The sequence below is a fragment of the Mauremys mutica genome, chromosome 8 (assembly GCF_020497125.1).
Source record: "Mauremys mutica isolate MM-2020 ecotype Southern chromosome 8, ASM2049712v1, whole genome shotgun sequence".
Classification (NCBI taxonomy): Eukaryota; Metazoa; Chordata; order Testudines; family Geoemydidae; genus Mauremys; species Mauremys mutica.
This window is the reverse complement of record NC_059079.1, coordinates 34,798,125-34,819,431: the sequence shown is the minus strand read 5'-3', so window position 1 is coordinate 34,819,431 and position 21,307 is coordinate 34,798,125. Positions and strand designations below refer to the sequence as shown.

General features: G+C 42.7%; 1 protein-coding gene across 2 annotated transcripts in view; it reads left to right on the top strand.

The window, feature by feature from the left end:
* The first annotated feature begins 7,145 nt into the window (after positions 1 to 7,145).
* Positions 7,146 to 21,307, top strand: part of ARHGAP29 (Rho GTPase activating protein 29) — an 86,493-nt gene continuing 72,331 nt past the window's right edge. The window contains exons 1-2 of one of the 2 annotated variants that reach the window (XM_045027213.1): positions 7,146 to 7,288; positions 10,756 to 11,101. In XM_045027213.1, the coding sequence (XP_044883148.1) occupies positions 10,840 to 11,101 (262 nt within the window). In that variant the 5' untranslated portion in view covers positions 7,146 to 7,288; positions 10,756 to 10,839. The remainder of the gene's footprint in view (positions 7,289 to 10,755; positions 11,102 to 21,307) is intronic. The other variant, XM_045027212.1, reaches the window with a different exon arrangement.

Here is a 21,307-nt window from a genome sequence, read left to right as displayed (position 1 = left end):
ACACTACATGCAACATTTATCTCTGGCATCTCTCACCATATCCTGATTTTGCACTACAGCTCCCAAATCTCTCATCATGTCCTAGCTCTCCAATGCAATCCCCTCCAGTCCTCGTACTAGGACAGCACCCACACACCCTCCAACTGGATTGAAATCTTACTCTTCCCAGCAGGAAGCCCCACAGTCTGTCTGCTGAGAGATCATCTTTACCAGGGCAATATCCTTCACTCCACTTGGAGTCACAGTTCCTTTAGGCTCAGCTCTCCAGCCCAGGAGATGTTAGCACGTAAGCTCCGCCACAGCTCTCTTGCATTCAGCCCTCATCCCCAACTCTCCTGCTTAGAGCCAAGAACTCCATCTGCTGGTCACTGGCTTTCAGTCCTCCAACACTGCTTGTCTGGCTTGGAGACATCAGCCAGCAAGCCCATCTTACTATTTTCTTCCTGCCTTCTCCTAGGAACTGCATAATTTCCAGGCACTAGCCACTCTAATCCTCCCCTGACTAACTCAATCTTCTCTAACCCTGTGCATCACTTCCTGAACTTTTATAGCCTCCGGGTCCTGCCCCACCTTCCCAATTGACCAAACTGGGAGCATCTGTTCTGGCACAGGGGTGCTGGACTACTTCATTTACAGAGGTCAGCTACCCTCTGACAAACGCTATTTGAGTGAGTAAGGGATGGTAGGATTGATCTGTATGTGAGTGGGATTACATAATGCTATCTGTAGTATGGCTCTATTACAGTGGTAGCCCTGAGTGTACGCAGAGGTCTTCCAAAGGGTATGTCAACTTAAATCAGGGGCCAAATTTAAATTACAGTTTTTCAGTGGCAACAGAGTCGAAATTAAGGCCTTATCTAAACACAGAAATTGTACTGCTTTAACTATACTGGTACAGTTAAAACACTACAAACCTCCTAGTAAGGATGCAGTTATATCAACAGTTTATTCCCACATTAGTGGGAAATAATAAAGAACCTTTACAGGGAAGTAATTGCATTCAGGTGTTGTACTAGTATACTGTAATTATTTTGGTAAAAATATCATACTCCTAACCAAAATAGTTACACTGCTCAAAATCTGTGTATACACTAGGCCTTTCCTGGCATCCAAAAGCAGTTGTTACTGATATAGTAGTGCAGTCCCCAGCATAATTGGGAGCTCTGGCAATAAAACTGCTTTTGGATGCCAAACATTTTTGAGATTGGCACAAAAACTAAGCGTCCTTCTTCACCACCTGATCTCCCTAAAAGTACCATATTTTCTTTCTTCAATTTATTAATTTTTGTAACCTTTTCCACAAGCCATCTCTCTCTAGAGACCCCTTTTCAATGATTGTAAAAAGATATAATGGATCCTTTTTCACACTTAAAAAGGCATATTTTGTAGCTGTGACCAAATCCATGTTCATCATTGTTGTGAAATATCAGTTTCTTTGCTAACCTAGAGTGGAATTTTTGCTTCATAACTGTTTTATCTGACATCAGGGTAACAAAAGCTGATCAGCACAGTGTCCAAATGGCACTTTGTTTTAATGTTGAGGGCAATAACTAAAGCAGGGAATAGTACTTCTAGAAGGATTCTGAAGGGCTCTGGAATTGAGTGAGATATACTAGTCAGTAGAGCATCTGGCAACTGAAGGAGGTTCTGGGATTTGCTACTTTACACAATCTTTCCTCCTATTCCTGACTATTCACTGGCTTTGCAGTTGATCACCAACTGAAGGGTAATATTTTTGAGAAATGACTTGTTAAAATTTTGGAAATACAGCACTGGCCACGTACACTGCAATCCTTTTATCTGAGGTTGATTGAAGACTGGGTCATTCTACGTCCAGTTGCATTTCTCACAAAATACCTCTAGCCTTGCATCATCTTCGAGAGACAGTTTATGATTTTCAGGACCACTAAGTCTATGCAGCCTATCATGGCTAAATATGATAATAAGTATATATATTTGCCCTTCACTGTGGCATTTCCCCCACAACCATCCAAAGACATAGCCTTAAAGAGTAACAGTCTCAACTTTTTTGGGTCCTATCTGTTGGTGAATAAAGGTGGAATTTCTTGTTTGCCTTTTTTACTACTGCTGTGCACTAAGCTGATGATTTAAGGCTATGGCTACACTTGCGCTTCAAAGCGCTGCCGCGGCAGCGCTTTGAAGCGTAAAGTGTAGTCAAAGCGCCAGCGCTGGGAGAGAGCTCTCCCAGCGCTGTCCGTACTCCACCTCCCTGTGGGGAATAACGTACAGCGCTGGGAGCCGCGCTCCCAGCGCTGGGACTTTGACCACACTGGCGCTTTGCAGCGCCGCAATTTGCAGCGCTGGAGAGGGTGTGTTTTCACACCCTGCTGCAGCGCTGCAAATTTGCAAGTGTAGCCATGGCCTCAGTGACTTACTCATAATTCCTCAAGTCCTTTTCCTTATTTTATGATGGATCATTGTAGCATTTAGAACATATTCTCTAACTTGGTTTCTTGCTCTTCCACTAAATTACTTTACGGTTATTTACCCTTCTGTGATTTTGGCATCTGCTGGATCAACCCCGATTTATCCAAATCCTTTTGAACCTCATTGCATTGTTCTTCTTTGCTTTTTCTCCAAATTTAGTATCAGCAGAGTGATTGCATTGCTTGTAACCATTTAATAGATTTATAAATTTATCTTAACATTTATTTAGGCGAATAGTTATAGGAAAGGAAAGAAACAAAATGTTGATTAAAAGTGCCGAAATTTAATCCAGTAAAACTATTGTTACCAAGGAATTTCAAAGACTTTGTTATTTGTCGTATGCTGATGGACTGCTAATTAGAGAGATAAGTAATGTCATAATTTGGTTTGTTGCTCCAGGAGTGGATCACAGTCCACAGAGTTCAACAGTGTGCTCTGCAGCCACAGGATCATCATATCTGGAGTGGGTTTTTTTCTAACCAAAACAATTTGATACTGCACAAATCCATGAATGTCACTCTTCTAATTTTTCTAAGTGCCATTATTATGGCAGGAGCTGGTAATGCCTCCTATAGTTAAGTTTGCCTGACACTTCCCATTACAAGACCCATTTTTTCCCTCCAGTTGCTTATAACTTTGCCAAACTTCTGTGGTTTGGGCTGCAATTTTCCATGCTGGGTGTCTGCATCAGGCTGTTTTTTTTTTGTTTGTTTGTTTAATTTCAGTTAAAATAGTTCAACCATTTCTGAGAATAAGATTAGGGTAAAATATATTGTATTGCCCAAGTTAAACAAAATTCTTACAACAATTTTGTTGAGCTCTAGCACCCCCATGCTTTGGAACAGGGACTTGAAATTTGGCAGGGGTGCAGGGCTGGCTTTGTTATCATCTCCATGACAATTTGCCTAAATTTGGTTTAGTTATAAGGTTCTGAAAAAAAAATCATTTTGCACATGCTCAGTAGAGACTTGTTAAAGTCTGGCAGCTTAATATCTCTGAAGATTCCACCTATATTGAACATGCTCCAGCCTACGACTGCAGTGGTGAAGCAGGACTTTCCCTTCAATTGCTCCTCTCAGCAGCCAGGGGCCACTGTGGTACTGGGCACAGGAACTGAGAGGAGGAAGACTATCTCTCCTGTGCTCCCAGTGCTCCCCCTACTGGTGCCCTGGCAGCATGGAAGAATCGGAAGCAAGCTGACTGAAATACAGAAGGATGAGGTGCTGGGACTTGAGGGAGGATGTGGGTAGGATGCATGGAGTAGATTGGGTCCAGTAGCCTGGGGCAAGACTGGTTCTTGGAACTGGGAAGAGATATTGGGACTGCTGGACAAGGAGACTTGGATCAGGAGCCAGGGGAGGAAACTGAGACCAGGGTTCAGGTGAGGTGAGAGACTGGGAGCTTGTCTGTGGGAATGGAAGTAAAGACAGATTGGATGAAGAGCTGGCGAGGGAAAGATTGAGACTGGCTGGGCAAGGAGACTTTCCCAAGGGGGAAAGACAGGAATGAGGAGCACAGGGAGGGAGACTGGGACCGGGCACCAGGGTGTGGGGCAGGAGTAATCCATAGGCAGACCGCAGGCCAAATCCAAAGTGCCAGTGCTTTTGGAAGGACCCCAAAATCTTTTTATTTACTTATTATTATCATTATTGTGGGAGGTTTTTTTTTAAAATACATATATATATATATATATATATATATATATATATATATTCCCTCTGGAGTCTGGACCTTGACTATACCTTAACCAAGAAATTTGGACCTTGGCAAAATAATTGACCACCCCTGGTGGGCGGAATGTTGGCCCTTGGACTCAGAGCCTGGAAAGAGAGACTGGAACTGGGATGGGGACCTTTGGTAGGTGGCGACTTGGGGTACATCTACACTACCCACCAATCCCCGATCGCTCTGCTGTCGACTCCGGAATTCCACTGCAGCGAGAGGCAGAAGCGGAGTCGACGGGGAGCAGCAGCAGTCGACTTGCCGGCGTCCTCATGGCCAGGTAAATCGACTTAAGATATGCCGACTTCAACTACGCTATTCATGTAGCTGAAGTTGCGTATCTTAGGTCGACACCCCCACCCCCAGTGTAGACCTAGCCTTGGACTAGGTAGTCCAGGAGATTAGGACTGGAAGAAAAAGCTTGTGTGGGAGTAAAATGGGGAGTGATCCTCTCCAGACCCTGGAATTTAACCCAAAATTCCTAAATCCAAACATTCCTCTGTTGTCAGCAAATAGCTGTCACTACCAGCAAAATGTGTGTCTTTCCCCTCTAATCACAGGACCAGATAGAGGATGACAATTTATATCTGCTATCAATTATTCCTTTAGCTCCAGTGATAGAGATCTGTGCAGTTTATCTAAAGGTTACAACCTTGCTGATGAACCATATGGGTTTCAATATTATGCCACATGAGGAAACATTAAAAGAAAATTAAGATTACAAAATCAAGTACTCAGAAATTAGGGAATGCTGGAGTTAAAGCTGTCCCTGCAATATTAATTTGCTCTCTTTTGCATATGCATTATGATAGTCTTTAACTCCACAATCATAATATTTTTCCAAAATGCCCCTGCCTCATTCAGAGCACAGGAAGGACTATACTCTGGGGATGAATCAGGGTTATGTAGTCAAGGAAGTTGTTGTTTTTAGGACCCTTAAATAATATACTGCAGATGTTGAAAGGTGTGTAATGAATGAGACAGGGAATTACAAGAACAAAAGGGATGTTCTTGTGGTTTAGGAAGTTGAATATTGCCCTGGAAGTAGGGTGACCAGATGTCCCAATTTTATAGGGACAGTCCCGGTTTTGGGGTCTTTTTCTTATACAGGCTCCTATTACCCGTCACCCCCTGTCCCAATTTTTCACACTTACTGTCTGGTCACCCTACCTAGAAGATTGGATTTTATCCTTGCCTCTGCCACAGAATTCCCTGGTGATGCTGGGCAAATCACTTAAACTCTTCACAGGTAAACCTGGCACAGACAGCTTTAATTCTCACATTTCCTAACTTCTGAGTGCTTGACTTTGCAACATAAATGTTTATTTAACTTATTTTTGTATTCAATAGTATGCTACATTAAAATAAGTCCTTATCTTAGGCCTTGTATACACTAGAGAAATTTGGTATGTTAACCACTACTGGGGCTTCCTAAGATGAGTATAATATACCATGTATTCATGATTCCAACAATGTCTAGGCACTCACACCAACATTTTGAGTAGACTTGCTTCAAGTAAGGCTAACCACCTTGTAGTCCTCCTCCATCCCAATATACACTAATGCAGAACCAGCATAAACAACAAACGCTTAGTGCCCTGCATAGTACTAATACTCCTCCCATTGTTATCCAACAGTGCACCAATTAATGCTTAGGAGGTCTATCTGGCCTAGTTTCTGAATTGTATAGGCCTAGGGTAAAGGTTTTTGGAAGCCCCTTTTCCAAACAAATAGTGTTATACACACCATAGCATTGACTTCTCCATGGATGTAGCAAGATAATTTTTTATCAGTGTCTCAGAAGACATCTCCTTACAATCACGTGGTGCAGCTTTTTTTTTCCCCTCCTGGTAAGTTGTTTGCCAATTATGCTTGGTGGTATAAAGCAGACATTTTGGCAGTGATGACCAACAGGGGCAACAAGAAGATCCAGTTGCAGCTGAAGTGCTTGTGGGCCTATGACCAAACATCCAAGTGGATGCTGAATACAGCATAATCTGGTCCATTAATCGGTACCAGGGGCAAAAATTAAAAGGGCTGGAAGCCGGAGCAAAGCCCAAGGCAGTGAGGAAAATTTGATTATTTTATGAAGAACTAAAGCATACTCTTGGGATTTACCCATCAATCCCACCTGAAATACTGAGGACAGCACCAAGGCATCATGTACAGTGATGGTGAGGGGGGTCAGAGCGAGAGAAGGAAGAAGAAAACAATGTCTCCATTGCCCCAGTAGAGATCAGGAATGAGTAGGACTGGGAGATCGCTGAAACAACGCCAGCATCCTCTCTTTGGAGAATCAGGATTAAGAGGTGACAGCAGAGATGACGGTGATGCTGCCTTGGGAATGGAGAAGCCTGATGAGGGGCTTGCTGTACAACGCGGCTTTTCCAGGAAGTATTATATTATTATTGGGGCTGGGTTTGCAAAGTTGTGGCTGGAAAGAGGCCACCAGATTCTTTCCACCGTCTAGTATTGCTGCGAGGTGGGTGGGGGCAACCTCACCTGGGGATGAACGCGCCCCCTCCGTTCTGACACTACAGCGCAAGTAGCAGCGGCCCTATTCCCACACCCGAGCTTTTCGCCGCCGCATTCCAGAGTTTGCCGCCACGTTGGGCCGCATGGGCCAGTCTTTGCAACACGAGCGGGAACCCCAGCACGCCCGCCGCTGTCTGGCCCATTGCAGGGTGCTACGGGCTAAACGCTGCGTAGCGGCGCCGCCTGAGGCACACGCCGTGCTGCCCGCTGCGTGCTCCCCTCTCAGCGGTGCTCTCGGCGGGCGGGCGGGCTAGGCGCGTCCAGCACCGGCTGCGCACGGTCCAGCACTGCCGCCACCTCAGCGCCGAGCCCTCACTGCCGCTCCCGTTCCCAAACTGTTGCGCTATTAGCATAGCCCCGCCTCTGGTGCGGAGCTGCCCAATGGGAGGGGGCGGGCGGGCGCGAGGGGGCGGGTCTGGGAGCGGTCGCGGGCCGGGCGGCTGCGGCGCTGGCCGCAGGGTGTGAGTTCAATGGGCAGCGCGGAGGGATGCGCAGGGGCCCGTCGCGGCCCGGCTGCTGCCTGCGCTCGGGGACTCGCTTCTGCTGCCATCTCACGGCGTCCCCCGCCGCCGCCCTCAGCCCGGTAAGGACCCCGCCCGGGGCGCGTCCTGTCCCCGGTGTCCGGCCCGGGCAGCTGCTGTCGGCCGGAGCGTTGGGCGCCCACTTGGGGTTGCAGGGGCCGTGCCAGGCGCCGCGAGGGGCGGGTGCGGGGGAGCCGAGGGCGCGGCCTGAGGGGGAGCAGGGTCCGGCCGGGGGCTCTGAGGGGCTTCGGGACTCGCTGTCGCCGCGGGAGTGGGGGCTCCCCGCGATCCGCTCCCCTCCGTCCTCTCCAGGCAAAGTGCGCCCTCGGCGGGGCCGGTCCGTCTGCCCCCTGCGTCCCCATCCGCTCCGGGCTCCATGCCCGGGGGCCCCTCTGTTCGGGGCATCCTCCCTGCCTGCGGCCAGCGAAGGGGACCGAGGGGCGGCTAGGAGCGTCCCCTAAATCTCCTGCCCCATGAAGTGCCCCGGCCCCCTCGGCTCGGCCCTCGGGGACCCTCCTCCCCGGCCGGGCTGCTACCTGCGCCCATTGCGCTCAGCCTCCCCCTTCCCCTGCGGTGTGTTTGCGAGCGGCTCCTCTCCATTGTATGTAAATCCTGGGCAGGAGGGCGAGGACGTGCGAGTTGGCAGCTGGCTGCAGCGGCTGGGCGAGGGGCCCCTGCCTGCCGTCCAGAGTCCTGCTAGGAATGCGAGACATTCCGTGTGCGAGGCGTGGGAGGCAGAGCCTCGCTGTACCCGGGCCCAGTTGGAGCTACACGGCAGCACTGCTGTGTGCTCTGGCTGCATTTTATAAACAACCCGGGTTGAGAGCTTTTTACTGTTCCTTTAAAAAACAGATTTGTAGATTTTTCGCTCTAAAGGAACTCTTCAAAATGTGGCCCTGGAATGTTATCGTCTGCGAGAGAAAATTGTGCTGAGAGTGCAGATTTCTGAAATAGTTGGTCTGGGGTGTGTGTGTTGGTTTATTGGGGGGGGGGGGAGTGGGGAGAGGATGGTTTGTGATGGGAACTACTTGTTCTTAACCGAAGTCTGGAGATATTTATAAGAGTTGTTTTGGACTTTCTTCAAGAGACTCTAGCCTAAAAACAAGTGTATAAGAATGAACATGAAACTTTTTTTTCTAGTAATTAAATGTGTGTTCTGGAGGGAAAACATTTTTTTCCTCCTACCTCTGTCTTGTGACAAGTACAAGTGAGGAAAAAATAGAAGAGCGTATCTACAGCAAAAATTTGACTAAAGGAGATAAATATTATGTAATTCCTAATATTACAACTGAAAGAGTATAGGAAAAAATCTTGAAATTTTTGTGTTAAGTGTTTATACATGTCTTACTGTGTCTCCTGAATAGTCATTGCTGTCTTCCCCTTTTGTGTGAGTTAGTCACACAGTAGTAGATGAGAGAAAAACATTTTCAGAAGAGGGAAATCTAAAAGCATAGTCATATCAAGGGGGACTGGTCAAGTATCCAAAACTATGTTAAATTCATTATTGAAACTGACTGTCTTTAAACTTTGACCCTGTGTCCTTTTTAAATACTGTGGAAAATTCTGCTTATCTCTCAGTAGTAGAAGATGTTACATTTGTTGAAGGAAGGAAGAGGTTATGTGAAAGACAAGATTGCAAAGTAACTTTCTGGCTTGGAGACTGACACATGGGAACTGAGGAAGGTTGCACAAATGTTTTGCTCAACAGTGTGTTTAATGTAAACTTCACCTGTAATCACCTCCTCCACACGCTTTAGCAGGTTTCTATTAATGTAGTTGTTATGTTGGAATTACTAATTTCATTTTCAACATTGTTTATATATTTTCTTATAGTGTTATATATTGTTTTGAAGTAGTATGTATATTGCAAGGCAGTTAAACTGGGTTAGCTAAACTCTAAATTTTATTTCTTTTTAAGCATCTGACAAACCAGTAATGCTGTAGTATAATTTTTTTTGACCTAATTTTTATTATTCCTGGTAGTTTTAAAACAAAAGGAGAAAAGTAATGGAAATGCATGAGAATACTACCTGTCAGAACATATAGTGGGAATATTCAAAACAGAGGAGTTACTGGCTTCTTTAAATTGTCTAAACAGATTTTTAAAAATGTATACAAAACCCCTTTCAACCTGCAGTGAATACCTACAATTGTATTATAATAAATTCTTGCTTTCTCGTGTTTATAATAAAAATAGTTAAACTAGCAACTTCACTGAGGTGCAAACAAATGTATTGTAATCTCTGCAATTCAGAATCTTAAACATTTGGCCTTTATAATGTTTGCAGTTGTTTTTCCTCTATGAGCTAGACATACAATGTAAACATAAATTCTCTCCTCTTAGTGTTTAGAGGATAAATGTAGTCATTTATCAAAATGGAACCATACCTGACTTTGCTTCCTGGAGCTTTATGCTTTGAAGTGAATTACTTCACTTGGCACAATGAAGTAGGAATGACTCTGGTTTTCTTAAATTAAATGAATACAGATGGCTGCTTAGTTATATCAATTTATTCATTCCAAAGTACAAACTTTCTTTGGGAGTGAACTTCCTAAAAGTGCTGTACTAAAATAAAATAGAACCCCCTGAAATTAACTCCTGTAGGTTTTACAGATTGAATCTCAATATCTGACATACTAAAGAAGTTACATTTTTGGAATCTCAGTAGCTTCTTTGCCTTCCTTTATGTTTTTAGTGTGAGTTACTGTTATTAAAAACAAAAAAATGGCAGTTGGCTTCAAATCCCATGTTGCAATTAAACTTTAGCCTTTTTCAGACTGTTTTCCTTTTTCTATCCAACTGTGGTAGGCCAGTAAGATCCCTATGAAATTTTACCATGTTTAAACATGGTAACCAACAATCTTATTAACTGAAATGGTGTTGAACATGGCGGGGCTGTCCAGAGGATTCAGGGGGCCTGGGGCAAAGCAGTTTCGGGGGCCCCTTCCATAAAAAAAAGTTGCAATACTATAGAATACTGTATTGTGGGGGCCCCTGTGGGACCCGGGGCCTGGGGAAAATTGCTTCCCCCCCTCCCCCCCCCCCCGGGCAGCCTTGGAACATGGCCTAGTTGTCCATGTGTTTTTTGTTCAGCATTATGTCAATTTTTCATGGTTGTTGGCAACTGTTCAGCCATGGTAAAATTTTATAGTGTAGACCCGGCCTCAGTGTATGCATTATAGAGTTTATTACAATTAGGGATTCATGAACACATGTTCAGGAAAGAGAACAGTTCTTTGGAGTAAATTTAGAGATTAGTTTGTGTAGCTCCAGGACAAGGCTTATAGACTACCTTCATGCACCACCTCCACCTGGTCTTCAGGTAATGCTAGCATTAATTAATTATTTGCTTTATAATTTCAGATAATCAAAGGATTTTAAAACAATTTGATTAAATGTTTCAATATCCAAGAATTTAACATTGAAAATATTTCCAGGCATTGTCAGTATGAAAATTTTACCTTTCAAATGTTGTTCTCTTCCATTAAATATCACCCTCTTTTCTCCCCCCCCCTTATTAATTTTAAGGGCTTCATCTTTGGCCTTTCAAATGGACATTAAGTGACACTGAATGTTAGCTGCAAGAATTTTATAAGTACTGCATCAGCTGGGATGTTGCGACAGAACGGTGGAAGTAACAAGCGTGGTTTGGGATTAGCCCGACTGTCTACATCCAATTTCTTCACCATCTCCAATTCAGGAAACTGGGGAATGGGGCGCAGCGGCAAGAGCAACTCTCTGAGCAGTATTAGCTCCAACTCTGATTGCTATGACAGTCCTGTTGTGGATCCAGAATACATCATGCAGTTGGTGAATGATGTCAGAAAATTTGCAGATGTGCTACTCTATTTGAAAGAAGCCATTCTTTCAGAAGGTATGTCAGCTACTTTATCCTAATTCTTAGCTGGTTTGAAATTCACACCCCCACAGCTGTACCCAATAGGAACAGTAACAAACATTACTGTGGTTTTTACTTGTTTTTTCTTTCTGCCAAATACTTGCATGATTACAGGAAGTGGTGAATGTTACTTTGGGTGCTACGTTTCCTCATCAGACACAGTGCATTCTGTTTCCTAATGAGACATAACATATAAAGCTGATAGAGTTGGTAAGACTTGAGTAAAAAGAAGGAGGGGAAAGTCTGGTTCCGATCAGACTGGCTGAACTGACACTGGAAAATAGTGAAACTTTAAATCAGTCCTTTAAACAACTGACTGTTTTTGTAATTACAAAGTATACTGTTGATATTTTGGCTAAGATCCAGTTTTCCATGCTATTACAACTGTTACCAGTCTAATTTTAATGGAATTTAACTTTTCCATAACGCTCGCTATTTCCAGGCCAAGGTATTTGTTTACCATCTTCTGCTAGCACGTGGAAACTACAAATTTGTTTTCTTAGCCTATCCTCCTGGAACACGTCACTTTTTTTTTTCCTCTTCCTAGGGTGACCAGATATCCCAATTTTGTAGGGACAGTCCTGATATTTAGGGCTTTGTCTAATACAGGTGCCTATTACCCCCCACCACCTGTCCCGATTTTTCACGCTTGCTGTCTGGTCACCCTATCTTTTCCTGAAAGGGAAATGCTATCAGTTTTTCTTGGTCAACAGCCAGAAAGCTTTTCTGAAGAGGTGTTCTCTTGTTAAAACTCTGAGCTATGTCCAAACTAGTCTGGTATGGGATCCATTGACTGCTATTAGCAGTTTCTCCCACCCGTTTTTACCTGTAGATAGTTGCAACTCCTTTTCCTCCTTCCACCACTACCATCTAATTGTCCCTTTTCTCTTAGTTGCAATTCTAGAGTTGTAATGAGCAAGTTGACTTAATTATCTACTTTTAGGAAAGGAAAAATCCATTGAAGTTCTAATTTTCATGAAGTGTGTGGCACATTAAACGTTTTTAGTAGACGCAGTAGTCTGTATAATAGCTAGAGCTAGTTTGTGGATATGGTCTAATACTTGCAGCTTCAAGTGGTTTCTCACTGAGAAAAACATTATTATTGCTGTTACTAATGTGGCTTCAGATTTCTTAAATCTGATCTTTGGTTATGTTTGTATCTGTGGTGTGGGGTGTCCTCTACCTTTCTGTTTAGATTTTGGGTCAGTGTAACAATTCTCACACAAATATTCTGAGGATTTCTGACTTAGCATCACCCCAATAACTGCCTTTGGTTACAAACAAGGATAATAAACGTTAGCTGGAATGGAAAATGCTACTTTCCTGTCATTTGAGGTATTCCCACTTATGTCGAGGTGGCCTCGAGAATCTAAGTTTTACTTAGACATGGAAAAAAGAGAGATTCAGGGTGTGAATGTAGCTACCATGTTGTAAACAATATACTGTTTTGAGTCTGCAGTTACAGTGAAAGAGTTGCACCAGAAAACTGGTGAATAAGTCTTAAATGTACAGGTAACTTTAAAGCCTAATATTGACTTAAGTGTCACTATTGTTCGCCACAGCTTGACACATGGGTAGATGTGGTCATTTGATGTGGTCAAACATCTGTCTGGCACCTCTTAACATCTGAACAGACAGTCCACAAGAAACAACTGCCAGAATACAAGTGTATTCTAGCAGCCATAGAGGCAGCTTTAATAAATAAACTCAAAGGCCCCAAAATATAGTGTGGAAGGTAAGTTATGCAATCTCCTTTTAGTCTAGATCACACAATAACTTTAATAAACTGTTTTCACTTTTGTCAGCTTATGAAATTAATCTTTAAAAAGGATGGATCTTTAAAATTTTTCTGCATCTATGGGGGGAGGGATAGCTCAGTGGTTTGAGCATTGGCCTGCTAAACCCACGGTTGTGAGTTCAGTCCTTGAGGGGGCCACTTAGGGATATGGGGCAAAAATTGGTCCTGCTAGTGAAGGCAGGGGACTGGACTCGATGACCTTTCAAGGTTCCTTCCAGTTCTAGGAGATTGGTATATCTCCAATGATTACCTTTTATTACCTTTATTGGGTGCTGTTACTTGACACTTTGTCCAAAATACATCTACACAGACTAAGAATGTGTGTAACAGTAACTATAAAAAATCTCACATATTGAATAATACAAAGGTAAACTTTCTTTCAAACTTGAGGTGCTCTTCTTTGTACTGCTGACCAATAAATTGGCCCAGCATTTAGGCTGAAGTTAGCAGCTGGCAAATTTCAGAGTAAACAGGGAAAAGCCACTTCATGCAACGTGTAACTTATGTGTAGAAATCTCTGACACAGGCGGTCACTGAGACAACACACTGTTTACATATAAAAGGATGGATAACTTTGGTCACTAATAGTATTTATGATTTACCACCTTCTGAAAGTATCCAACTAATTTCAAGTTTCAGAGTGTAAAATAATCAACTGTAGGGACCAGGAAGGAATTTCTCCTGACTTCTTTGGATATCGTTACTTCAGGACTTGGTGCATTTTTTATATATATATAAATTTGAAACTTTCCTTTGCATTATCTGGTATTAGTACTGCCAGAGTCAGGATACTGGACTTCATGATTAGTATGTCAAATCATATCTTTCTAACTAGCAGTGAAGCTGTAATTAATTTATAATTTTCCAATTGTGTGCATCTTCAAACAGCTGTAAAGCAACCTGTTGGAGGTGTTGGTGTAACTTTCTTCAAAATTATGCTGTCTTCAGAGATTAATTAAGATCACTGGACCAGACTGTTGAAAGGTATATAGGTGCCTGGTGGGATTTTCAAAAGCACCTAAGGTCCCTAAACACCTTTTAAAAATGTGGCCTATTGTGCCTAGAGTCACTAAAGCATTGTTCCCTTGGGGACAGGCAGTTGCATTTATAGCACATAACACAGTTGGAGATGCAGCTCTCAACTGCTGCTTTTTCTATTCCTTCAGGTGACCTCATGATGTAACTTTAAAGCAGGCAACCAAAGTCCATGTCTCTCCTCCTGCTTGGGTTAAGTTCCAGCAGACAGTTGCAAACCTTGGTCACTGTGTACCATCCTAAATGCTCTTCTTTGCTGTGTCTAGGCTCTCTGAAGCCATCTATCTAGATTTATCTACTGCATTCAACCATTATATAGTTCCTAAGGCGCTTCCTCCAGTTCTCCACCAGTCTTCCTGGAGAGGATAAGAAGAGCTGCTTTATTTTAGCAGACTTTTATCCTTGGAAAACTTCAGTCTTTCAGAGAACCCAAAGTCTACTTGCTGAAGTTTTCTGTGCTACCGTCAACTATTTCTCTGTCATATAGTGTGCTGTAGCAATGCATCATCGATCAATAGAACAACCTCATGTTGTCCATGCAAAGGCTGATCTCATACTGGAAGTTAAAAGACACTGGATGTAGGTACTTTATGCTGTTTCACCTGTTGCTGCCAATGGATCTCTCAGTTTTGAATTGAAAAGGTAAAATAAGTTCTAGGTTAAATAGTACCAGAATTCTCTTGGAAGGGCAGGCCTGGGCAAAGTGTTTATTTTGCCAAACAAAAATTTGTGTTCAGTAGCATACGTAGGTATGTTAACTTCATAACAGGCAACCATTTATTGGCCTCTGCGACTTCAACATTGCTGTGTTTTACCTACTAGTCTTCCATTTATCTGACAAACGTTACCCGATTCTATTAAGTGTGATGTCTTGACTCCATAAATATTTTTCCTTTTCAGTGCAGATTGCAACTTCTTTTGCAACTATTATTGTTAGTGCTAATATTGCGGGCTTTGACCTGAGGAGGAAGGTTATATAATGCAGAGGCTCACTTACCCAGTACCCTGACCTGGCACAGATTGCTTCAGCTAATTTTCAGGGGCTGACTCTTCTTGCATTGGAGTCAATATCAGAAGTCCCATTGATTTCAATAGGCTTAGGTGCTAAATTTCCAACTGGATTAGCATTTATTTTCCCTGTTGGAAGGGTTTGGCAATTTTTCCCATAATTCAGTTTTATCATTTTTCTGGTTCTTCTGAGGTAGTGGTGTACTCCTGGGTAAACTATTCAGGTAAGTTCCCTTGTATTGATTAATGTATTTGTGTCTGAACTAGATCATAAACTCCTTTTGAATGTGGACTTTATCTAATGCTTTGTAAAGCAGCAAACATTACATTACATGAATACTGAACAGCAGAGATTTCCAGAGAGGAGAATGCTACATGTTTGTCTTCTCACTTTTTATGTCAACTGCAGTAGCATTTCCATTTGCACTATTTAAATGAACCTTGATACAGACTTTAAAAAAAATATATATATATTTTTTTGCTGCTTGGACTTCAGGGAGAGTGCTGCTTTTAACCTAAGGTAAAGTAATTGGCAAATCACTGCAGTACTGTTCTTCATGGTTTCTAATAAGCTTTAATCAGAACTTTGTCCTATCTAGCAATTGTTGTTGTTGTTAGATAAAGTGAGACTTAAACAGAGTTTGCGAAATCCACTCCGCTGGTAGGAGTGGGAAGTTTTATCTCTTGCAAAATTGTTTCTAGTGCTTATGGATAGTGCTTGGTAGGTTCTCTCATGAACAGTGTGTAAACTATCCAGTGCCATTTTCCTGAGCATGCAGACAGCTTTTGTACTTTTGCTCTGGTTCATAGCTGTATCAGGTGTGATACACCAAGGCAATATTAATCAGACTTTGATCAGTGCATGGCTGTTCAGAATCATTTGGGAGGCTTCAAAACTTTTGAATAGTCAGTTGCATGTTGCTTTGTGAGCAGCAGCGCTGTTAGCCTCTGAAGTTATTCACAGAATAAGAAGAATGGTAGTTGGGGGAAAGAGTAGAGTAACTTTGGTCTTCTTTTCTACCCTTCACAGCAGCCTGGTAGCTGTAGAGTAGGGGATATCTGTCAAGGAAAATTACAACAGCCAGGAGGCTCCAGGTTGGGGAAGTAAGCCAAAGCCTTTTTCCTTTTCAAAAGCTTTGGTTATAGGGGGCTGAGATGCTCACCAGCATGGTGCCCAGGGACCTCACTGGTGGGACCACTCCCACTCTTGTTTCTGTGTCTGCCTCTATTTAGTAGGTTTAGTCTTCCAGTTAGCAGATACCTGATCCATTTTTAAGCCCCAGGCTTAAGGCACCAAGCTATTGAAATAGTTTACTTATATGGAGAAACTGAAATGGCAGCTTGTTTGAGTAGATCAAAAATGGAGCCTTCGCTCTAAATTCATCAGAAGAGGCTTTTGAATAGCTCTTATGGCGCATAATTGTCAAACTTTATAAGGCAGTGTACAGACTAACCTGGATTCTATCCCTCTCTCTGAATACCCCTTCCTTTTGAGTCCAGGCATTAAGTTCAAAATGAGTGTGCTTGTGAGATGTGAGGATCAGCTGAAGCAGGTCCTCCCTGAGAGGGACTTTACCCAACTCCCAGATCTATCATTGTCCATATGTTGTTAAAAGATCAATCTTCTCTGTTTCTCTAGCCAGATAATAAATCAGTGTGGCTAAAGGGGAAAGTCTTGGTCTAAGATCTGCACTTGAGTAAGAATTTCAAGACTGGATCTATTTTGGCTAAATTACATAAATCAAAATTAGTAGATCGCTTGATGAAAACAGCTATTTCCCACCTATCTCAAAATTAGGGTTAGGCATCCTTATTCTTGTTTGGTAGTGTCAGAAACAGCTGACTCTCCAGATTTGACCTACATTTCCCTGGTGTCTTGAAGTAATAGATTCCGTTGTCCCTCCGGGTCACTGTCAGTTGCGTTAGGGTCTTGTGAGATTAAAGGTACTTCTCCTGCATTGAGGGAATCAAAATAATGGGCCAACCCAGTATAAAGACATCAACACTCTTCTAACACAATGGAATGAAAATGGACACACAAGCTATTTGCCTGAAACTAAATTTTGAATTCCTGGGACGCTCTCTACAGTCTGTTAATGACCTAGAGGAATCCCTTTCCCCTAGTGATTAAAAAAATATAAGTAACCCTTTTCTTCGCATCTTTTGTGGGACCTGATCTGGTCACTTAGAGTTGCATCAGGCAGTGGAGATGCTATATTCTTAGTTGAGTGGTGCCTCGGATTTCAGGTTTCTTTATGTACATTTAAAACATACCAAAACAGGTGCCAATCCTAAACTCCAGACAGCTTTAATAAGAGTTTAAAAACACAGCAAAACACTTCTTTAAAAATCCCCAAAATAACTCAGTAGGCCATTTAGCAAATAGAAAAATGACCCACATTTAAGTCGCATCCTTCTCTCAAAAGCACCTGTATGGTGGTCAGCCCTGAAGTGTGTCCTAAAGCTGCCTCCTCGGACTGTAACTTGCAGCAGTAATGCCGGGAGAGGGTGGCAATCTCTTCAGTAGGAGGCTTCCAGGACACCTAAAGGGAGACTTTCAAAGGCATAGGGCAGTCAGGTACCTGTTAAAAATCAATGAGAATTGGATGCCTGATTGTCCTTTGACTTTGAAAATCTCCCCATTGTGCTTTCTATATAGTGTGGGGATGAAGGTACCCCAGGGCATTGAACTACACCTAGTAACTTGCAGATGACCAGTTCACATAGCACAAGTGTTGTAGGTGCACAAGTGAGAGAGGCCTTTTAACAATTATGCTGCTGCGCTCTGTACCAGATTCAGTATGTGTTTAATATATATGTAGCCACAAGCAGAGCACATTGCTGTAATCTGATCTTGGCTTGACAATGTTATGAGTAGGCTTGGCAGGATTTGATTAAAGTTGAAGTTCAGTGTCTTTCAACTGAGACACTGAAATTGATGAAAAAATCCATGGATAGCAGTCCTGCACAAGTGCAGCCTTCCCCCTGCAACTTGTGCCTGCAGGGATCAGGTGTCCTCAGCACTGCAGCAGCACAGGGAGCCCTCTGCAGCCCTGTGTGTTCTCTTTCACCCTCTCACCATCTGGGAGTCCAGGCGCTGTCCCTGGGCAGGAGTCATTCAGCAGCAGGTGGCCTCCCTTGTATCTGGGGAGCTCATCCTCCCTGGACTCCTGATTGAGGGTCTCTGCTCCACCAGGCCAGGACCGCAGTCTCCCCTGCTCCTTGTGGCTGGGTGTTTTGGGCCCTTCAACCATAAAGGGAGCCCCCTGTAGCCCTTGTTGTCAGCGCTGTCCAAACCCCTCTTTAATTTCATGCAACTGTAAAAGTTAGTGGTTAAAAATAGAATAAATTTCTTAAAAATAAAAGTTAATTGTCAATTCTGTCTAGTTATGAGTCATCTGGGAGAGAAGGCTGCAACCTCCTAATCAATGAGTTTAAATCAGCAAAGACTATTCTGGCTACTCGTAAAAGCAGGTGTCAGGGGATCTAACCAAACACCTAAATTGCAGACACACCCCTTTGGTCCAGAGGAACAAGTATAAGCTTTACCATACGATCCAGTTGCTTTTCTCAGCCCACCAACATCACCTCTTATCTGGACTGAGTTTCAGCCAGTTTGCTCTCATCCATGCCTCAGTCTCAAATAGACTCTGAGAAAGGTGATGAGCTGTACTGTTGGGAACCAAATTTGGTGGTGTCTTCATATGGAAGGTGTCTCATGTAACCCATGCAACTAGCCCATTTGCTTCTCACATGTTGAACAAGAGGGAGGACAGGATAGGATTCTTCAGAGGCACAGGATTGCTCTTGAAAAAGAAGTGATTGCCCTACATTATCCAATTTCTCCAAGAGATAAGAAAAAAGCCACTTTGTTCATTTTTTACCTTTGAGAGTGTGTGGCACAATCTGTCAGCATAGTCTGTGTTACAATCTACATATCACACAGACTGTTCATTTTGTAAAGGAAAAATGTATAGCCACTGAGTGGACATTCTCACCCATTCGAACCAAAAGCATGGGACAGAGCTTGCAAAGTTTAATATTGACCCAAAAAAAAATCCAAAATATTCAACTTTGCAAATTCGTGCAGTATGCCAGTTTTTGAAATAAAAAAAAACTTATGTAGATTGGTGCCACTACCATTTTGTTTTGTTGTGATGTCGCCAACATAGTGCATGGTGGAGCATCATTCTGAATGATCTCATTGATATTGATCCCCATCAGTTTGACTTAAGGGGACCAGGTGGGAGTGCTGATAGAAGCATAGTTTCTATTCCTAGTGCGAGTCCAGTTCTATTAACTCAGCTGATATAGGATGTTCAGGAAACTCTACTAAAACCATATTTCACTTTGTTACAATAGTGATCCTTAATTGTATCAAATTAGAGAAGGAAGAAGGACTTTTTTTGCTCTTTGTCTTTGATGTAGTAAATGACAGGGATTTATATTTCTGCCGTTTCCGCTGCTTAGAAATGTGTAGTGTACACATGACTATACCTGCTGAAATTTACTGTTTTGCATCTTTAGTCAGTATCATGATGGTACATTGAGTAATTAGAAGCGTAAAATTCACATCTGGATATTAAAATGCTAAATTAGCTATACTATGTGCTTAGATTTTAATTCTAGTATATCTGAATGTACTTTTGAGTGTAGAATAACCACTTGTTACTCTTTGAGGTAAGAGTTACCTTGAAAGTATAGTTTTATATGCTCTATGCATGGTTCTGAGTTCTTTTAATGAACAATGGCTTCTTTCTTTCTGGATTCATCCTAGCTTCTTCCTGTCTCCAATCACTGTAAGTAATATTTGTAGTTCTGCTCTAAAATGGTAATGTAGTATCTTGGAATTCTGCTTTCTTGTATAACTACAAAATAGAATTATCACCCTTAAATATCAAATGTCTCTAAAGATCAAATTCTGCAATATGGCTTCTAGGAGTCTGATAACGCCCTGGTCTCAGATACTAGCTACCACTGAAGTAGATACTAGAATACTTGAGTCCATGGGGCTGGGAAGAAGTGTGTTACATTTAGTATCAGAACGAGTAGCAGGCTTTCCTCTTTTATATGTAACAAAATAAATACTTTCTATTTGTTAGCCTCTATGCAGTACCATACTTTTTCTATTTTCCTCTCAGTACAGGGGAGCTATAGGTGGGCACCTCTACTGCTCATGTATTTTATGTCCTGGGGAAAAGTGAGGGTGTTAAAAGTGCGGAGTTGCCTTGGTCAAGGCTGGCATGTTTTATGATTTATGTAAAACCAGGTGTCTTACACATGTGCAGATCACAACTCTTGTGCACTCTATAAGACGTCTTTGCCTTGCTGTCATACAGCCAGCCAAGGGCAGAGCAGAGAAAGCAGCCTTGCCAGAGAGATTAAAGCACCAATTATGGCTCTTTCCCGTTCAGTAAGGCAGAGCAGAATAGATGCCACGTTATGGGAATTGCTGGATCAGCCATGAGGGAACGATGCCTGTGGATGGGTCCTCTGCCCCCAAAGAAGTGGAAGACAAAGAGGGTTTTGCAGGACAGGAAGGGAAATAGTATAGGAAGGAGAGCACCTACTCTCCTGTTTGTGTTTGGGAGCTGGGAGGATGACTTCCATGAAGGAGATCTGCATTAGGACTTTCCATTGATCCAGCGTTTGTGCAGCTGGATTACACTAGTTAGAAATGCCTGCACCCTATTTACACTGGGACCAGGATTTTTAAAATTACTAGTGATTGAGTGCCTCGTTTTTTGAGAGCTGCCTAATTTCAGACATCTGAGTCCTGATTTTCAGAGTGAGGATGTTCAGCTCTTTTGAAAAATTGGGCCCCTTTAAGGTCTTGTCTGAAAATCTTGTATTAGTGCTACCAGCTCTTAATCTAGTGTAGATGAAGCCTCAGAGTCAAAGATGAAAGATCCCCTGCTTCCTGCATCCCTTTTAGTTCTTGGTCTTGATGATCCTGTCGTGGTCAATGTCTTACTAAAATATTTTTAATTTGATTATCATTGTTGCGTTCAACTTTGTTTCTTTACGGACCTTTTTTCTTAGTCCAAAACATAAACTTCCACATTTGCTTCCTAGAGCCTGGCTGACTGGAAAGCCTGCCTATCTTGAATCAATGCAGAAATCTGACAGCAACCATTGGCTGTAGCATGCATGGGTTAATTAAGGAGAAAATACAATGATCACTTGTTATAATACCAAGAATAGTTTGTATTCCTTTAGTAAACATCTTCAAATCTGTTATTCTCATCAGTGCCTTTCTAGTTGAATAGTTCTGGCATGTCAATGAAAGCTACTGCTTTCCCAATAGGAGGATTGGGCTGATGACATCTGAGAGTCCCTTG